Source organism: Malurus melanocephalus, unplaced genomic scaffold (genome assembly GCF_030028575.1).
Source record: "Malurus melanocephalus ecotype Western Australia unplaced genomic scaffold, MMel_1.1 scaffold_365, whole genome shotgun sequence".
NCBI lineage: Eukaryota > Metazoa > Chordata > Aves > Passeriformes > Maluridae > Malurus > Malurus melanocephalus.
The window spans coordinates 375,879-396,228 of NW_026623597.1; the positions used below are offsets into that span (position 1 = coordinate 375,879).

The 20,350-nt window shown below is 36.8% G+C and overlaps 1 protein-coding gene across 2 annotated transcripts in view; it reads left to right on the forward strand.

Moving 5' to 3' along the window:
- The first annotated feature begins 6 nt into the window (after window positions 1–6).
- The window catches only part of MARCHF6 (membrane associated ring-CH-type finger 6), a 42,795-nt gene continuing 22,451 nt past the window's right edge, over window positions 7–20,350 (forward strand). Inside the window, exons 1-10 of one of the 2 annotated variants that reach the window (XM_057378596.1) lie at window positions 7–59; window positions 4,885–4,984; window positions 5,827–5,900; window positions 11,809–11,952; window positions 13,329–13,401; window positions 15,006–15,174; window positions 16,128–16,320; window positions 16,612–16,673; window positions 18,580–18,612; window positions 19,702–19,753. In XM_057378596.1, the coding sequence (XP_057234579.1) occupies window positions 41–59; window positions 4,885–4,984; window positions 5,827–5,900; window positions 11,809–11,952; window positions 13,329–13,401; window positions 15,006–15,174; window positions 16,128–16,320; window positions 16,612–16,673; window positions 18,580–18,612; window positions 19,702–19,753 (919 nt within the window). In that variant the 5' untranslated portion in view covers window positions 7–40. The remainder of the gene's footprint in view (window positions 60–4,884; window positions 4,985–5,826; window positions 5,901–11,808; window positions 11,953–13,328; window positions 13,402–15,005; window positions 15,175–16,127; window positions 16,321–16,611; window positions 16,674–18,579; window positions 18,613–19,701; window positions 19,754–20,350) is intronic. The other variant, XM_057378597.1, reaches the window with a different exon arrangement.

Below are 20,350 nucleotides of genomic sequence, written 5' to 3' on the forward strand. Positions count from 1 at the left end.
CACACCACCCGCCCGGCCGGCGCTGCGTCAGCCCGGCAAGATGGAGACCGCCGAGGAAGGTACCGCGCTCGCCCCGCCGCCAGCCCCGAGCGGGGGCTCTGCCGGGGCAGCCTCGGAGGGCGGAGGGGCGCGGGAGAGGAGGAGGGTGTCACTGGGCCCGCTGGGCGGGCCGGGGGCTGCTTACGGCCGGAGGGGCTTCTCGTAGCGGGGCTGCAGGTGCCCGGGCCCCGCGCTCCCCCCGCACCGTGCCGGGTCCGCCGTGCCGCGGGGGCCGGGCCGGGCCGACCCGAGCTGAGGGGGGCCGTGTGTGAGGTGGCGCACGCGGGTGCCCCTTACATAACCACGGGGAACGGGGAGCGGGGGGAGGAAAGGGGGGCGGTGCCGCCAACACCCGGAGCGGGGCTGGGATGGGCCGTACCTGGGCACCGGGGCCCGCCGGAACCTTCTGCTGGCTGCGGCTTTGCTTGGGGAAGTGGGGGCCAAATGAGATCCCGGGGCGGAAAGCAGCAGGCGGGGTGTGCGCTGAGGCAGCGTGAGAGGCGGCGAGGAGGGCACTGCCCCGAGCTCCCTCCTGGCCGGCGGACCCTGTCGGACCCGGCCGGCCCTCTAGCCCAGAGAGTCTTAAATTTACGCATTTGGCTGAATAGTAAAAGCTGCTTCTTTCGCAAGGCTAACTTTGTTGTGTGTGGACAATCTGTTTGCAAAATAGAAGTATGCAGAGCTGGCTGGTTTCTCTGTCTGTTTTACAGTAGACTAATACATAGTCAATTATCTAATTTAAAAAAAATATCAAAGATATCATAATCATGACAGGGTTTTTATGTGTAGTTTCCATTTTCATTTCTAAGGGTATTGCTTTATTTGAGATAAAACATGAATATGTTTTGTCAGCACTTTTGTTATGCTTAGATAATCACAAAATCATAGAATTRTTAGGGTTGGAGGGGACCTCTGGAGATCATCTACACSAACCCCCCTGCCAAGRCAGGGTCACCTAGAGCAGGTGTCACAGGAATGTGTCCAGGTGGGGTTTGGATGTCTCCAGAGAGGGAGAGAGACTGCATTCAGGGACTGTGTAGTTCAAGCTGATACTGGAGAACTTWGATAGATCAGCACTTCATATTGGAGSGTAAACCAAACTAAATAGAGGGTGTCTGTTGTTCTAAGTTTCTAGCGGTATTTCAGCTTTGTTTGTCATCTTGAATAATGAGTGCAAATACATATTGCAGTAGCAAGGCAGTTCCAAGGAAAGCATTTTGTGTCTTGGCTTTTGATACTCTGGCATCATTTTGAAAGTAGCTTTTTATCAGGTGTCACTTGATTTTCCAGYTTGAGAGGATTAAAAAGAAGRAAAAAWAAAGCTGTAAAACCATGAAACACGATGAAATAAGACAGCACCATAGTGCTGCACACTGTAATAGTGTCCTTTGGGCTGTGCTGTAGACATCTTTAATACCCATGAACACTGATGGGTTATCAAAATATTAGTGTTTTTAAAACTGGCATTTAAAATTGCTTACTGCAACTCTGTAGATCAACAGTCACTTACACGATTAAATCAACAATACAGTGAAACTTTGATCGCCTGGCCTCTGGCTGCCCAGRAAACCTGGGGTTGTTTGCAAGCTGTGAAGTGGGTATTCTGAAATGACCTTCTGAGTTTTCACCATTCCAGTGGCTGGTAATCCATCTCAGTGTATTTAGTTCGAACAGCACAGTTGATAATTTGTTACAGGCTGTTACCAGTGGTAGACTTTGATCATACCTGACTTAAGTAGGTGAACAGAAAGACTGGGAAGAGAAAGGAGGTTGCTAGTTACATCTTAAAGCAATTTCCTCTTTAGCTAAACCTTTGTGTTAGATTCTACACTTGGAATTTGGGCTTTTCTGGTTTTATATATATAAACACACACAAGGGCACATATATATGCAGCCTTAGATATTATAGCTTGGCCTTATCAATGTTGCCTTCAAAAGTTCCGAGTGGTAGCATTAAAGTAATCAGTCTATATACTCACTTTCCATAAATACCACTAGAATGTTACAACTTCTTCTACAGTTTCAAACCTCAGATCCTACTATTAGAACTTCGTGCGGCTTGCCAGAATGCTGAAGAGACTTCCCAAGGTTAGAAAGTTCTGAACACCACTAGCAGCAACAGCAAAGATTGTGTTGGTGCCTTGAGGCACTTGAGGAAATACARTATTGTTGTGTGCCTGAACTTCTGCTACAAAGTGTCAGATGGACSGAACTGGTGATTGTCTGATAACAATATTACAGCCGTTGTTGTTTTGATGGGTTTTGTGCTGGACTGAGCTGTATTGTGGAGCTAGCAACCTGAATTGAATGGTGAGAGCTTAAATAAGAGAGGCAGTTTGGTGTCATGGTCAGACCTAAGTGAAAGCTGCTTCACCTCAGAACAAATGTGAAAGTTGCTTCTCTGCAGCACCTGAAAGCACCAGATAACAGCTTTTGCTGATGAGAGATAATTCTGGTTCTTTCTAGTAAAATGAGTTTGTTGCTAAATAACGTAGTCTTCGCTTTTTGATATTCCAGTGTTGAATTCAGTTAGAGGGATAATAGGCAATTATTCAATCGATAATAGGCAATCAGTAATATACAGTTGTTCTCGGGGGGGAGCAGGGAAGAACTTATTATTCAAGGTCATTTTTTTCAATACACGTGCATAAAGAACAGGATGCAAAGTGTGTGTGCRCACATAGTAAAATAGTGACTCTTGCACGGTGGAATTTTCCTTGACCATGGCTGTAGGTCTTAAGGTGCATAATTCAGGGGAATTTATTGATTTGAAGCTATCAGTTGCTTAACARTCCAAACAATTACACTAATCATATGTTTATTTGGATTCATAAAACAAGTGGAAATTCCTAGAAATTCTCATAGCTTTGAAAAAATAAAAATTARGTTTAAYTTATTTTAGCAAGCTAACAGCCCRTCTTAAGTAAAGAATTCATTTGCTTACAGTAATKCAAATTGATTTTTCCCAAAAGTTTTGAGAATAGATGAACAGTTTGCTGTGAGAGTGAACAGKCCATTAAATGAGCAGATTCAGAGWGCAATCTTTAAGGCAAGAGCGTGCTTTTAACTTGCTTTCATTCGTGCCAGACTGTCCTTAAAGCAGTGGTTTCATGTGCTGTCTCATGCTTGTCTGTCCCCTTGTGAGGCTCTCCCAGCCTACAAAGTTGTCAACTTGCTGTCGTGAAACAGCTCTGTTGGAAAGAATGCAGCTGAGGAGGTGGGCATGCCACAGCGAGTGGGTAGGGCCTGSCGGTCAGTTGGAGAGACCTGTCCTGTGCAGCCATCTGGAAGTGCTCTYTGGGATAAAAGAATCGTTTCTTAGGTGAAGTAGCAGTTCTGGTCATTCCTGTCAGCAGAGTAACCAGTGACTTGATGTTTGCAGCGATACTGCAAATCATCACTGCTCAATATGGCAGTGATGGAARTGCTCTTTATGTCTCTTTGTGGCATCACTGATGTGATATTGAATATCTGCTTCTGTTAATTGTAGGTTTTCATGCTGCATGAATTAATTCARTCAAACGAGACTTTCATAGATAAAAGATTGTTAGGGATTTTTTTTTTGAATCATCTGAATTCTTAACGCTTTATGTCTAGAAATAATATACAGTCCAAATACTGTATAAACTATGGATAGGGTCATAATGCAACTTGTTTATAAAAAAAAAATTAGTCTTTGTTCCCTTTTGGAACTTTTTGTAGAAAAGCATTAATGTCTGAAGATTTTTACCAAGAGCAAAGATAGGTGATTCAGACTTGAAATTGCGTATTTGCGGTATTCTTACATCAGTGCTTTCAGTTGTTATTTTTCTGACCAAGATCTCTGAGATACATGTCTTACACTCTTGCAGGYTTGCACGATAGTGGTTGATAGAGAAATAATTAACAAAAGAGAAAATCTCAAACTCACATATTCTATCGAAATGAACGTTTATTATTAATAGAATGTTAATCTTAATGTTAATCTTAATAGAAGTAAAAGAAGGAGTCAAGGGAAGATACCATGTGTCAGTCAATAAACAGATAAAAGACTTGATTTTTTTTCTATTTAATTGTGTTTAGAGCTCTGGCTAACTGAATGGTATTAAAATAGACATCTGTTCTTTAGAGGGAGAGGTTTGTGCTCACTTCTTTATCCACAAAGCCTCTTGAAACCTTTAAGTGTAGGAAAATGTCAAAACCAGGGAATAAGGAAGGTGTGGGACCTATTGAAATATTACTGAAATTACGAAATAAGAAATAGAAGATGTATTTTCCTACTAGACAATAGGCTTTGTCCAAGTTGGGTAGCAAACTTGCAAAATACCTATGTCTGTTTGTTATTTTGGATTTTTTCCCTTTTGTCAAGAGCACCAAGGAAACATCTGTTTTGGGTTCAAGAGTAGCAAATCACTTAAGTCATTGTTGGACATTATTAAAACTCTTCTGTTCAGCCTCCATTTAACTTTTTCCAAGCTCAGATGCAATTTTTYTATTTTGAAGTCTCCACTTTTAAGAAAGTTATCCTTAACAGTTTGTATATTGTTTTAGTGATAACTCTTTAGGCAGAAAACACATTCTCCTGTAGTTTTACTGTGTCTTATTTCCTAAAAACATTAAAAATACTGTAAGACGTGTTTTGAGTTTATATAATATGATCAGATAGATAACATTCTTGTCTCTCTTTCTGGTGATCTCTCCCATCTCTGCCTTGCATCAGATGGAATCTGTCTTTCAGCCTCTCTCAATTTATTCTGGCTTCGTTTTGCTACGTGGTAAAATTTATAGAATGTAATTGTGTAATTTGTCTTGTAAATTTGAATTCTTTAAGCAGTAGTGTAATAACAAGCTTTTTGTCCTTGTCAGCAGATATATGCAGAGTCTGTCGGTCAGAAGGAACACCTGAGAAACCTCTCTATCATCCATGTGTGTGTACTGGCAGTATTAAATTTATTCATCAGGAATGGTGAGTTCCATATCTGTGGGTTTCCTAATATTTTTTGGTTTTCCTGATGGGAATATGTTARCATACTTCTAAAAACAACGTGTTGAGTCTTCATGTAAATTAGTAAGAAAAATCTTATTTTCAGTGGAAATGTTAGGGCTTTTGATGTTTTTTACATGATGATTCATTGAAATTTACAAAAAAAAATTAGTAATTACATGTGGAAAGAAAGTGCTGATAATTATTTGTGTTTAAAGCTGCATTGCTGATTGTGTGTCAGCTTYATGAAAACTAAGCAGAAAAATCAGTATGTTTGGGGTTTTTCTGCCCACTTATGGCTGTGAATAGAAAGAACATTTAACCTCACAGAAAACAGTAAAAATACCCTAGTACTTATTAGTCATTTTGAAGTGTGTTTGATCAGGAAGTGCTCAAATAAAAACTGTAGTTCTGGTTYATACCACACATTCCTTTTGGTGGTATTTTAGTAGTTATTCTTTCACAAATACAAGAGTTCTAAATCTTAGCTGTGTGCATCTATATGTCGTATCATGAAGTATTTTTAAGAACTGGTGTCACTGTATGGGTGTCCGTGCCAGGATGTCTGCTTTGATCAAAAATGTAATTCAAAGAATGTATTTTACCAATAATGTAAGTGATAWATGTCAGTTTACCYTTTTCTGCTGTTTGAARCCTACTTGATGGCYTAAATGGACTTAACAAACATTCTGATTTTAGTCCTGCTTGAGAGTATAAATACCCTGATTTRAYTGTGAAAACAGAGAATTGGTGTTTTTTCCTTAGTGGAGGGATAGAGTGGAGAGATGTACCATGTGTGTTAATATGATCACTTTTTATTGCAGCTTAGTTCAGTGGCTTAAACACAGCAGAAAAGAATACTGTGAATTATGTAAGCACAGATTTGCTTTCACACCAAGTAAGTATGTTTTACTGCTCCTATTTTTTTCAGAATTTTTCTAACTTACTATGTATGAAGTGATTGCTTTTTCTTTCAGCATGATGGATCCAAACTTGTGGTTTAAATTCTGTATTCTTGTTTGAATTACAATTTTTTTGCATATTGTGGACTGTGGATTGCTTAAATAGTGGATAATTCGGTTCTTTCAGAATCTTAAGTGAGACATAAAAGAAGTATTATTTTGTACCTTTTCTGGCACCCTCAATCCCATTCATTTGTTGCCTGCATTACAGCCTATGGCATGTTTTCAGCTTCATTGATAAATTTGAGTGTTTGGAAGTCTGAATGGTAAAGTGAAACCACAGCAAAATTTGAATTTGAAAGGCATTGTTCARTTACCTTTGAAGGATCTACCTGCARCACTTACACTKGGCTTCTGTCARTTTGAGTTCAAATTATCCTGATAGATGATGGAAATTATGATTATTCCACTTACATTTYAGTCAAGACATGCTAACTACCTGGTATTAAATTGCATTTTGTTAGACACAKCTAAATAGGTTAGGCAACTTATGATGAAGAGTTACTGTATCTTCATATAGTTCACAGATGATTCTTAATTSCATTTTAACTGATTGTAGTASGAGTAGGTGAGGCCCTTTGGCTTGSTGGCAGGCTAGTATTATTTAGTGTCATCAATTTATTGCCTGTTGAGCAGGGAAAGTGGTTTTTTTGCTACCTTTTTCTCTTTTAAAGTTATTGATTTTTTCCTGCTCCCCTCTCACATTTTTTGTGTGTTGGGTTTTTATTTCTACTAGTTTTATACTTTGGTAGAGAAAACTGATGCTAAGGCAGCTTGGTTCATGTATTTTCTGTTTCAAAAATCTCTTAATCCGCCTTCCTTCTATATGTTGAACTTTGGTATTATTGTATTTCTGTCAATAATTAAATACATTAGACCAGCAGGGAAATGTGCATAGTGTATTTTATGTTGAACACAACAATGCTTTCTAGTTATTATTCTTAAATACTACCGTGACATGTTTGAGGAATGTTAGAGGTTATCTACTTGCAGGTTTCATTAGTTAAACATTTTAATAAATGCATCATATTGCCTCTGTATGTAAGCTTTTGCAAGCTAATAGTGATATCCAGTTCTGAATCTCCCTATAAGCTAATTAGGCACTTTCAAAATTGCATTCTGTGAGTAGGCCCTCTACAGAATTTAGTATGCAAGACCAGGAAAGGACATTTCAGTGATTTATTAGTTGTTAAGAAAGAAGTTTTCCTAGTTTTGTATGGAAAAAAAATCCAAACCAAAAAAGTTTATAGTGTTTTCCTTGGGATCTAGGAAAAAAAGAGGATGAGACATTCTAAACTAAGTGCACTTTATATGCACGTTACTGTTGATAAGAGGAAGCTTATTTACTGCCCTTATCAACAGAGATGTTCCTGCCGAAGTTAAACCTTGACTGACATTGCTATTGCARCTTGTAATGTTCTTGCAGGTTATGGGCAGGGGAGAAAACTTAATTAAACTTAACTTGAGTTAATGTGGCTCAGCAAGTTAACATTTGTCACAGGAGCTTTGAACTTAGTAATGAAGAATGACTTCCTTATTCARTAGAGTGTATCCTCCACATTCAGCCTCTAGTAAAGGTCTGCTTATCTTCTGCCACACACTTGTCACTCCCCTGACTGATCGGGCTCAGCTGATAAGGTTTTTCTTCTTGGCTTTCCACATTGCTATACTTTTTCCTACCAGGATTCACGCAGTGGTAGCACGTCAGGTGCCTTGCAAATTCCTCATGCCCTGCCAGGGTCTTGTTTCATTGTTCCCCTCGCACCCAACACTCACACAATTATAGTTTCCTTAGTTTCTCTTACCCCTCTTTCTTTGGAAGATAAGCTGGATCTGCTTGTGAGAGCTGGRAATGAGTCACAGGTGCTGGAGAGAGAATGATAAGGTAGAAAAAAAGGGGGCTMCTGTATTTGCCAGTCATCCCAGCAAAGTTGGATCTGGCCCGTGACCATGCCAGGTGTAACACACTTTCTGATAAATTAGTGCACGATGAGATATGGTCAAATAAACACGTGCATGTAATTAATATCTGTGCTTCAGCAGACAAGCACTAATAGTGTAATAGAGAAGTMGTGCAGTAATACCAGCAACCTTTCTCTCGTTTAGCTTGGTTTGCTTGCTAAGGCTATTGCTGTCATTCTGTCAAGAATGCTCCCTTGCTAGTGTAACTTCTTGTGTATGGAGTATTTATAAACTATTTCTAGTGCATTTATTCTCTAAATTATGTAACATTTTGTGATTTCTTTAGCACCTGAAATGCTAGTTACTGTTTGGAAGGAAGGAAAWAGGAGAAGATTCAACTTGCATTTTGGCAGGAGTACAAAGGAACTATTTTTTCTTTTCAATAATAGCATCATTCTCTAAATGTGTTTAGTCATGTAGGTAAATGACTCAATTTTCAAATGCACTCTTTAAAAYKAGATTTTTTTTGTGTTTTAAAATTTCTTTTCTGCATTTTTTTAAATTATGAATTAATGCAACTATTAAAGGTAACTTTTGACATTTTTTAATTACATCAAGGTGCTTTTTCATTTTTAACTTGCAGTTTTCTTTCTGAGTTTTAAAAGAGTAAATACTCTCCATTCTTTTCGTCCCCACACATGCACTTTCTTTCGAAATGTGCGAGGATGTGCTTCTATTAATGCTACACTAAACATTCATAAGCGCATAAAGAAAGTGAGGCTGTATTTCCCAAGAAAATTCCTCCATTCTGTAGGAAGTAACATTAACATAAATACTGTCAAAAACACAAATATAGAAGCAGACTAAGCTGATCTTTGGCTGGAGATTGGGATGGGTTTATTTCTGCTTCCTGTGCAGCTTCATTGCTGGTGTGTGGTTGATACAATATCACAAGCGCAGTAAAACAAAAATGGTAAAACTAAAGGAAGCCATATGGGTAGGGTGTTCATTGTCATGTAATTGGATTTTATTGAAGGMTATAAAGTTGATTTCTTTCCCTGTTCATTTTGACAAACTTTTAAYACAGTAGAAAGAAAGTCTAATTTGAAAAAAACAAGCTTCTGGAACAAAATACTACATGCTGATACASAATTCAGTGTGTCTTCTGCCAGCTCCAGTGTGCACAATAAACACACAATTGAGAYTTATATGAATGTTATTTCATATATTTGTTAGAGCTGTGCTTGCCTGAGAAAGAGTGGAGTTCTTTTCTTTTTCCTTGGTGATCTGGAGCAAAGTGTTCGAAGGRTGTAAAACACAGAAATATGGAATGGTTTGGGTTGRAAGTGTCTTATGAAGATCATCTAGTCCAACCTAAGGAATAACTGACAGCCCTGTTTTACCAAACTATTGCTTTCACCCAGGAGCTATAAAATATATGGTTTTTCCTTACAAGGTCTACAGTCTTATTTCACGATCAGTTCATGAGGATGACTGAGGTGGCATATAAATTGCTTGCAAATATAGTAATAAATAGAAAATCTATGGGTAATAGGGTTGCAAGTGTGATGATTCTTTGAAGTAGGCTAAATGGYAGCTTCTAAAGGTAGCCCTGTGGTTTTCCTACCTGATTTTTATCAGTGTAAAAGTAGATTTTTGTCATACCATCTGTTTTGGAGAAGTAAATTAATATTTGTTCCTGGAAAGGTTAGGCTTACAGGAGGGAAGGGAAGGGTAGAACAAAACCCCACCTCCTGAAAACAAACAATCAAACAAAAAAGACCCCACCCAAATTTAGGACTCACAACTAAATTAGCAGTTACACTGCACAGGTGTGACCTARGTRTCCAAAAAGCTTTCTAGTAGTTTTTTCATGGCCTGTACAGCTCAAAGAAATTGAGTTAAACCTATGGAAAGCTCAGCCAAAATTTGTTTTAATTTCATGTTGTATTAGAAGAAAGACCAACTATTGTTTCAATTGGTCTCTGGTAGAAAGGTTTTTATTTGGAGGAACTGTGATAAGTAATGCAGGAATTTGGTTTCTCAAACTAAGTTAGGAAAGGTTACTGGGATGGAAGGTAAGAGATGGATGAGTGGTAAGGAGGATGAGTGTGCAAAAGCGAGTGAAGAGGCTGTATGCTGTGGTGGCAGGGGTCAAAGTCACAGGCCTCAAAGTGGTAATGGGGAGTGGATAAGAGGAGGTGCAGTGTGGACAGAAAATGGCAGTGGATGATAGATGGAAGTGGAAGGATGAGCTATGAAAATCACTGGCAGCAAGCTTCAGTGCTGCAGGGTGCTTGCACACCAGGGTTCATGTCATGCTAGGAATTGCTGCATTTCATGCACCTGAATGTTGCAGGACATACTGTGGCTCCAAATTGTGTACTAAATCTGTTTCTGTAACAAGAAAATTTTTAATTGGTAGACGATGTCAAAATATGTGTGTGTCCTGCTTTCAATTTACTGCTCTGTGTTCTCAAAGCTGCACTTCCCAGGTGTTACACTTTTAGTCCTTTCTTTCATGAATTCCAGTTCCTTGCCAGACACCTGGCAAATAATAATCCTTGAAATTTCAAACCAGTTACTACTTGTCTAAGGGTACTGTTTTGTTGTTACTTTGTGTCARATATAATCTACATATTGTTGAAATGCTCAGTCTCTCCCCATTCTTTGACTGCTTCTGAATGTTGATACTGTTTGTGTTCTGGAGTTTTCTTTACASTACAGAAACTTAGGGAAATAGTCCTGTCAAGAGAGAAGAATTTCTTTCTCCTTTAGAGGCGTCTTCTCTGAGACTGGTAAAAGGATGACTGGGAATGTAGGTGAAAGAGATGCAGGTAGAAAGCATAAAGCAGTTAAAGGATAGCTCATGAGAGGAAATGAAAACTTTTTCTGTTTGCTCTTATAAAAATTGTGTTTCCTTATGTAATTAGAAGTATGTGAGGCTTTAAAAGATAGTCCATAATATTGACGTCTTTRAGCATAGGTGTTTCCAACATAACAAACATCCAGGCAGCAATGTCTCTGTGCAACTCGCAATGTGGTTTATCTTCTTTATTCAAATTATTATTGATAGTGTGCATTACCACTTCTTGGTATCCATGTAAGTGTGTAGAAACTAAGTACATGTAATGAAATTGTTAGATGTTTTCTAATTGTGTGCAAAAGACCTCATCACTGTTTTTCTTGGCTTTTGGGTAGGAGTGGGCCTATGTAATGTATAGGTATTAAATTTTAAAAGTCAAGAAAATTTAGTATTTTGAAAATACCCATACAGGGTGAGAGATTTGCATGGTGCTGTGTAATAGGAGTGTCCTTAGAAGATATTTTGCATTATATGAAACAAATATCTGTTGAAAGTCAGTCATTGTGTATAGATTTCAATGTATGTAGTTAGTTAATCAGTTCTCTTCTACTTTCYTCTCTGTGCTGCTTTTATTTTGCTGGTGTTTTTTTGGTCTGTGCTGTTGGATAGCAAGTAGAATCTAAATTATCTAGCACAAATGAATGGATAGTGTGCAAAATTGCTAATTACTCTTGTTCCTTGTGCTCTTTCCATGAACTAGGTTTATAAATAGCCAACAGAGGAATCTTTGAGGTAGAGTTGAGTGAGAGGGATACTGATTTTAGCATCTGCTTTTTCTTGAGTTTATTTTTAGGTAATTGGAGTTTACAGTTAAAAAACAAAGCTATTAAACTTTCCTTAAATCAAAAACTAGCATGGAGCTTATTCATTTTCCCCTTCCACTCAGTACACAATGAAACAAATGTGTTATGTGACCTTTTTTTTGTGATTTGTTTGGAGTCATCTCTTGAGAATATAAAATATGCTTATTCTTGTAGTAAGCTTTTGTCAGATACAAGCAGTTTGCAGTTAGCAGRTCTTTTACGTAAGTGCTTCTTTAAAGGACAAACTGTTTCATAAGTGCCTTTTCTACCCAGTTTATTCCCCAGATATGCCTTCACGGCTTCCAATCCAAGACATCTTYGCTGGACTGGTTACGAGTATTGGCACAGCAATACGATACTGGTTTCATTATACACTTGTGGCCTTTGCATGGTTGGGAGTAGTACCTCTTACTGCATGTAAGTATTAATTTTTTGTACATAATACTGTTATACAGAAGGAAATGTGCCACTTCCTATAACAAAGTTCTGTGAGACCATTATTAGTTTATTAAAAAAATCAAAGATGTTATTTCATTTATTTTCACCCAGAAGTTCTACCTGTTTGACTCTTAAGCCAGTAGTGCAGTGCAGAAAAGTGTTATAAGACATAGGAGAGACTGCATGAAAGGGCTTTTAAAAGTCTTATTACAATAAAATGCCTCTTCTCARTTATCCTCTGTATCTACATGGAAAGGTTTTATTTGATGCCATTCATTAATATTAAGATAGAAGAGTTGTCTTGTTTAATCTAACCATCTATAAATGAAAGTGCAGATGTTTTTTTTTATGTGAGAAGTAAAATTCCTTTACAGTCATGGACAAATGGATTAATAAAAGTTTTTAAAAATCTCCAAGTCGTGTAAGTAGTAAAGGAATTCAGTAAAAAAGAGAGCACCCATTTAAATTACTGTAGTATCCAGTTTGAAATTCACTTTCCAAATTGGGATGGAAAAAGAATTGTTGATGATTCAACAAGCTAACAATACAGAGAAAAAGGCAGAAAGGATAGTGTTCAGTCAAATAAATCATTGGAAGTGCATCTTTACAAATTGTAATATACCCCTTGAACAAAAGAGGAGGGAGTAAATGCRTCTCCCCAGACAGTTTCTCAATATGTTCTGTGCTTTTATTTGTAGCTGACATAGGCTTTATTTGAGAATAGCACCATATTGACATAACTTAATTTTCTGAAGTAGATCRTATACTCTGATGGCCTACTTTTTAAGTACAAATCTTGGTAAAACATTAACATCAAGTGTTAATCCATAAAACAGTTATTTTAAACAGATGATGAAATGGTGATGTTCCTTGCTACATGGTATCGTAATACCAGAAGTTTATGCACATTCAAAATACGATGGAGCAAATTAAAGGGGGAAAAATTCTATCAAGGATTAATTAGCAGTGGGATATTCTGGTATAGGAAGTGAAGCATATGAGAATGTACTGAAGAACTATCACTGCAAGTATSGTYAACCTGCCTCCATATTCTGCCTTAGGTATCCATTAGTGTGACCTGTACKGGACATAGTTCTAGATGAATCTTGGGTCTAACCTAGTATGGCAGTTCTTACACTTTGAATGTGTACTTTTTAAGATGAGCAGCTAAAGTACAGCTTGGTTCCATATGGTTTTATATGGTCTTGAGCTCTGCTCATGCACTCAAAGTTGACATTTTCTTCCATGTCATAAATTTAGTTGGACAGCAGGTGRAAAGAGAGTACCTGTGGTCCTTTCCTAGTGAGGCTATAGCTAAAATCAGATTTATACCAAGCTTCTCTTTATTCATGCAGGTCGTATCTACAAGTGCTTGTTTACTGGCTCTGTGAGCTCACTACTGACACTGCCATTAGATATCCTGTCCACGTAAGTATTTCAGCAGTTTGATACGAAAACTGTGTTAGTCAGATTACCCTGAAAACTGTAACTTTGGAACTTAGTATCCCTTTCTTCCAGTTGTGCTTGTTATCTTCCATTGTCTTAAGTAAGCAACTGCTAGTTACCCTTTGCACAACCAGATATATGGGCAACAGCATTACAATAGAAACCGTTTCACTCTGGAGTTCTGTTATTCAGGATCTCTGGAGCTGGAAAACTGACTTTACAAAGTGGGCCCTGCTTAATGAAGATGGGTATTTTATGTCAAAAAAACTTACGCCACAAAATTACACTTAATAATTTAAAAAGCTAATTTCCTATGGTTTAAATCAGATGAAGCATTGTAGAATATTGAGAAATGTGCTGCTAATAATATCAYGTTCTGTTTTCTTCATTGCATTTTTATATTTTGAATTTGATTTTATCCATTCTGAGTCTCTTACGTGAGAGGGATTATTTTTTATCAGATTTCCTTCTAGCTGGTGCTTGGATTTTTAATGCTTCAGTCACCATCTGCTATTGCTTATTGTCTGTCTTTGTCCTTTTTAATAAATTTTGCCTAAAGAATCAATAAATAACAAACAACAGAATTTCAAGCTGCCTGTTAATTTCTCATTATCTTGAATGTGAGGAACTGAAACTCAGTTTGAGTAGCATCAGTTGCACATCAAGCAAATTTTAAATGAATGTTTTATGTAATTCAGCTAAGTCATCTCAATTGGGCTATTTGGTTTGACACATCAAGTYAAGTTACATTTAACTAATTTTCATTATTGGAGAGAGATGCTCTGTTCAGCCTAATAACAGTATTTATCCTGTTAGTTCTGTAGTGTAGATTCTGATTTGGTTTTTTGGAGAAGAATCTGTAACAATGAACCTAGAACACCTCACGTCTATTACAGTCTAGGGAGAGAATAAGGGACTCAACTATTTGTCAGATTTTAATGGTGTGTGAAACTGTGTTTTGGCATTTATTTCTTTGGCAAAGTCAATTACAGTAGCCTCTTGTATCATCTTTTCATTTTGGGCTTSGTGTCCTCATGGTATTCACTGTGCTGTGCAGGCACAAGTGTGGAGCTGCAGGGAGAAGACTGATGCTTCTTTCGAGATGGCAGAGTACTCGGGTGCTATGTTTCCTACTTATTTTAAAGAACATATTGTAGTTTTCTGTGGAGGTACCTGAAATTAGGGATGAGGGTTGCTAAAKATGGTTTAAGTACCTCTTGCATTGCATGAAACCCTGGTTTCAGTCAGCTGGCTGAACTTTGCTGCTTTACAGTTATATATGACGTGATAGGTTAATTTTTTTAAAGTATAGAGATAATATCTGGGCTAAAATGCTACCTGAAATGTAGAGCAGTTGAAGGCCAACCCTGCAGTTCCATTCTTCTGGTTCGGGTAGCTCAGCAGATAAAATGCTTAGGTGGACCGGATATGCATTTAGCCATTTAAGTAAATTTGTTACTGCATCAAACCATTTACTTAGTGACTATTGTGTTTCATTTGCTGTTCTGGAAGATTGCTTTTTCTGAACTACTCTGTAGTCTTACTAGCAAAATACTGTTGTCATTAATATGTTTTTTTTTCAACAGGGAGAACTTACTGGCTGACTGTTTGCAGGGCTGTTTTGTGGTAACGTGCACTCTGTGTGCATTTATCAGCCTTGTTTGGTTACGTGAACAGATCGTCCATGGAGGAGCACCACAGTGGTTGGAACAAAATCAGCAACARCCACTCAATGGTGTTGGTCAACAAAATGAGGTAAAACTTACTGCTCATTAGTTCACAATTAATTTAGAAAATGTAGTTATGTGAATAAATACAATCTCAGAAGACAACAGTAATGTTATTTTACTGCAGGAGATCTTTATTTGTTAGCAGAAGTTGAACACTTGTTCCTATATAAACTTGGGGACACCACAGTTCTGTTTTTGAAGTTGTTTTGTTGTGTAGCATTGCATAGATTCTTATCTCTGTATTTTTAATATAAGATAATTTTGGGTACATAAARCTGAATTCTCAGGCATAGTCAATGAAGATGCAGCTTGCTTATATTTTGTCTTTTTCATAAGTATTCCAGTAGTTCATGAGATAACAATTCACCAGTCTCAATGCAGTTGGAAGTCTTTTTGAGAGAGCTGGAATTGTTTCACTTGGAAATGAGAGCGCTCAAGATGGGCCTTATCAGTTTATGTAAATGCCTGATAGAAAGCTGTAAAGAAGACAGAGCGAGAGCTGTCTTAGTAGTATTGAGTGACAGTATCATAGGCAGTAGGCCTAAATTAAAATGCAGGAAATTCCATTTAGATTTTTAAAAACTAGGTGGGTTTTGTTTGTTTTGGGTTTTGGCTTTTATTTCACTACTGTGACCACCTACTGGAACAGGTTGCTTAGAGACATTTTAAAGTTTCAGTCTCTGGAAAAGGTGGCTCAAAAGCCAAGTGGCAACAGCACTGAGCAGCCTGCCATAGCTGACTCTGCTTTGAGTACTTGGCTTGACTAGATGATCTTTAGAGGACCATTTCCTACACTGTAAAGATAGATGAATGTTTCTTTTCCTGTTTTTAAAGATTTAGTAATCCCAAATGTAATTCTTATCTAGAAAACGTATTATTGCCATTTTTTAATACTGTTCAGTTTCATATATACATACAGGATAAAAGCATGAAAACAGCTTGATCAACGTAACCAAATACTAAATCCTGTTTCTGCAGGCTCAGGCTGTTGTAAATGGAGGTGTTGAAAATGCCGTGCTTGATCAACCTGCTAACCCAGCTGCTGAGAACGTGGTTGTAGGTGAGAACCCTGAAATTCAAGAGGAACAAGTAGATGAAGAGGAGGAAGATAACGAAGATGAAGAGGATGCTGTAGTAGAAGATGCAGCAGATGCAAACAATGGAGCACAAGGTAACAGGTGACTCAAAACATTAATGTTCTAGTTCTTATTAAATAGAAATTAATTGAATATAGAACTGCCATAATGGAAGGAAGCTGTGTRAATTCCTGCTTCAGCCTATTTATCTTGGCTTTGCAAATTTCATGCATTTTGAATGCTGAGGCATCTGCTTGCTGAAAAGCTGTTGGCAGTTACAAGATGAATATTATCCACTCAAGTCTTTTTGTTCATTTAGAACGTAGTGTGGTTACATCTCGTTTTGAGTGATCTAACAGCTGTAAAAATGGCCATTGTCTCCTCAGATGACATGAACTGGAATGCTCTGGAATGGGATCGAGCAGCAGAAGAGCTTACTTGGGAGCGAGTGAGTAAGAATAATTTTTTTTAATTTAATCATTCAGGCTCATGCTTGAAATGATTTGTACTATTGCTGTGTTAAAATGTATTTTGGATAGATTTGGAAATAATTCTTTTACTAAGAGCCTTTAGTGACCTAGAAAAGTTGTTAAAATGTTATGTTACTTCTTAACTGTCAAAGAAAGCATTTCTTTGATTTGAAGCATACTAGCAGCTTAAGGCATGCTTTAGTACACTCTTTTCTGAAGTCTTCAACTTGGTGAGGTGTAGAACTGAGTTGTAGCTTGCTTTGAGGACACTGGGCCAGATGAGGAGTGCACCGATGTTGTATTAGATGTTGTTTAATGCTTAATTTTTGTATTCATGGAAGAATTAGACTAAAGAAAAGAAAGAAATGGAAATTTAGGTTTCTTTGCAAAAAATAAATGTGTTTGTCTAAAAATGATGGAGCATTTTAATGTAACATGGTTTCTGTATTGTTTATGGATCACAAATGTCATAACTAGAGCATTACTTGCATGTACATTGTAATCATAGTGTAGAGACTCAAGAACTAGGTTTTTGTAGCTGATCTAGAAGTAGMCAGCATCTGAGTTCAAAGCTCACCCCGTGCAGCAAAATCTGTCTGAAGGTAGGTGCAGCAGCTTCATGTGATTTACCAGCATCGCTATTCACTGTGTTCCTAGGCTGTGGTATAGTTGTTGCTTTGATTGCAGTGTAGTAGAAATACAGTTTTCACCAAGATATTTATTTTGTATCTGCTGAAAGCTTCCTAGGATGTTTTGAAAGCTTGTTTTGTGAAAAAGGACATACATAAATTCAGGTTCCTGAACCATTCTGTTGTTTATTTCAAGATGAAAGTGTTATCTTTCTGAACCCAATTTATTTGCTAGAAAGTACTGATACATTCCTATTCTCYATGAATATAGAAATCAGTTTCATCATACTCTCATAACCAACTTCCAATGTTATGTGCTGACATAAGCAGTAGATGTGTAGTTGACATTTAGTATCAAAATTGGGGTAGGCTCTTCTATTATGTCATCTTCTGAAAATACCATACAAGTTTTCTGAATTTTCAAAACTTGGTTTAATTTTCAATTTAATTTKCAAAACATCTTGGTTTAATTTGTAAAATGTGTGCAACTCTTATATCTTGGAACTTAGTTCAAAGTCCTTGTACAAAAGAGCCTTGAACCTGGAACTTTACAGCAGTAATTGTGGAGTAGGAGTACCTGGATTGAAATAGTAAGATATACTCAAAGTGGGGAGAAATATTTTTTTTTTTTTTAAAATAGGTGCTTTATTTTTGGCTGCTCTGGGGATGCTTCCCATAACGATTGTGTTGAGTGGTGAAGAATTTGTTTCCCTAGCTGCAAAACAATTCTGTTCAAAAGTTAATAACATACAGTGTACCAAATTATCCTGTTAGTAGTTGCTTTTATACGACAAGGGTAAAATACTARCTTTTCTCAGTGCAACATAAACGGTTACGTTACAAGTAAGATGAAACAAAAATTTGCTCTTGTATTTAAATACTGAATTGATTAAACATGTACTTGAATAGTCATTCAATCACTACAATATCTTTGTCAAAGTCTTCAAAGTCTTGGAGAAAAAACAGCCTATAAATTAATTGATTTTATGTTTGCTTTGATGCATATAGATACATGTCTATTCAGATACTTCACATGTATATCACTTCCTTTGAACATCTGAGTTTACTGTGTTGAATGAGAACTTAGTTTCTATCTTTATCTGTAAGAATTTATGTGCTGGTACTCTTGGTTGAGCCATAAAAAAGCTTTTGACTGTATTGGATATTAAAGGTCAGTGTGAAAGAGGTTTATTTTAGATTCAGGTTGCCTAGTTTTTCTGATGACTAAGTAAAAATAATTTTGGTATCTTCACAGATGCTTGGCCTTGATGGATCTCTGGTTTTCTTAGTAAGTGCAATCCTGCTTTTCTAGAATTTCTACRGAAAGATTTTTTTAAGTACCTGTATTTTTTAAAAGTACACTATTGTATCTGAAGTCCTTATTTCATATCATATATATATATTTCTTTAAGGACMGTTTCATATGATGTCTTGTTCTAGCAAACAGGATTTTTTAGGAGTTTCACAAATTAGAGTGGTGTGTGTGTGGTGGAAAAGTGGAATTTCTTTAAAGACATAGATAACTTTRTATCATTTACACCACTGTAAATAAAAACTAGGCCTTTTAAAAAGCACACACTGAAAGTACATATCTGTTTKAACCTTATGGTTTGCCCTTTGTTATAATTAAAATACTTTTGTCATTCAGCTATATTTTATTTGTCCTAACACCTYCATAACACCATTAGTGTGACCTTTTAGTCTAGACTAGATTTTAAAATCTAAGTTCTTCAGTTGAGATTACTTGTTTTTTTTAATTTTCAGAATAGTCAGTCAGTCTTAGAGTCATTAAGTTTGAAAAAGACCCCCAAGATCATCAATATCTCATCTTAGGTTTTACATCTTTTAAATGTAACATCTTAGGTTTTACAATTATGTTATCAGGCATTAACCTTAAATATTAATATCAAAAGAAGTAAAACTCCAGTGTACTTTTGGCTGAGGTCACATCTTAACAAAAAATAATATTAAAAAATAGAGATGTGCAGTCATTTCTAGWGTCAGAGCTGTCAGTTTTGTTAATGCATTTGTTGTGATGAAGACTAGCTGTAAGAAGTTCAGATGAAGATTTTCTCATTTATGAAAAAAATCCACACACGTTTCATATAATTATTTTTGAAGATTTGTATTGATTTTAAAATAAAAGCCTATTTATACAAAATGTGCTKTCRCAGTCTKCCCTGCATGTTTCAGTCTTTGTGTTAGAGCAAACTTCCTGGCTTAGTTCCTTCTAACATYAGATGTGCGAGTTCTGATGATAATAGGCAGTTGAAAAAAGAAGTTGAGATACAAAAGTCAAGTCACTTATTTAAAAGACTGACATTTATATAGTGTTTTCTTGTCATCTTCCTTCCTCTTTCCCCCATACTCCTTACAGGAGCATGTCTTTTGGGTGGTCTCTTTAAATACGCTGTTCATACTTGTGTTTGGTAAGTATCGTTTGCTCTTAGGTTTTAAAATGATCCTTCTTTGTGAAGTGATAGTGCAGGTTAATTTTAATGCTGTTCTAGAAAAATGAAGATGTGACATCTAAAAATAGAATACAGAATTACCTAGGAATATGAATAACAAATGTTTATTATTTTCTAGTAATGTCATTTTAATTTCTTTAAGTGAATAGGACTAAAATAGGAAATCTATCAAAAGCTTAACCATGTCAACCAAAGCACAGAAAATAATATTTATTTGTAATATTGTTAAATTAGGGGAGGAACCGTGTCAAATTTAATTTATGAGGAAATGCAGTACTTTGAGGAATGGCTAAGATATTTTTTTGTCCCTATGGTTTTTACTAGATAGGGTTATATCACTTTTTCCATTAAGAATCCACTTCTGAAGCTCAAAATTGGGAGGGAGGGAGGTATGCAAGAATGTAGCATTTTAGTGACAAGATGAAACATATTGTACACTTCAAGGGATACCAGACAAAAATACCACAAGATTTCACTTTCTCTGAATGATCAGTTTGGAAAGGAATTTATGTTGCTTTGGTGATTTTTTGGTGGTCTTTCTTGGCAGAAGAGTTT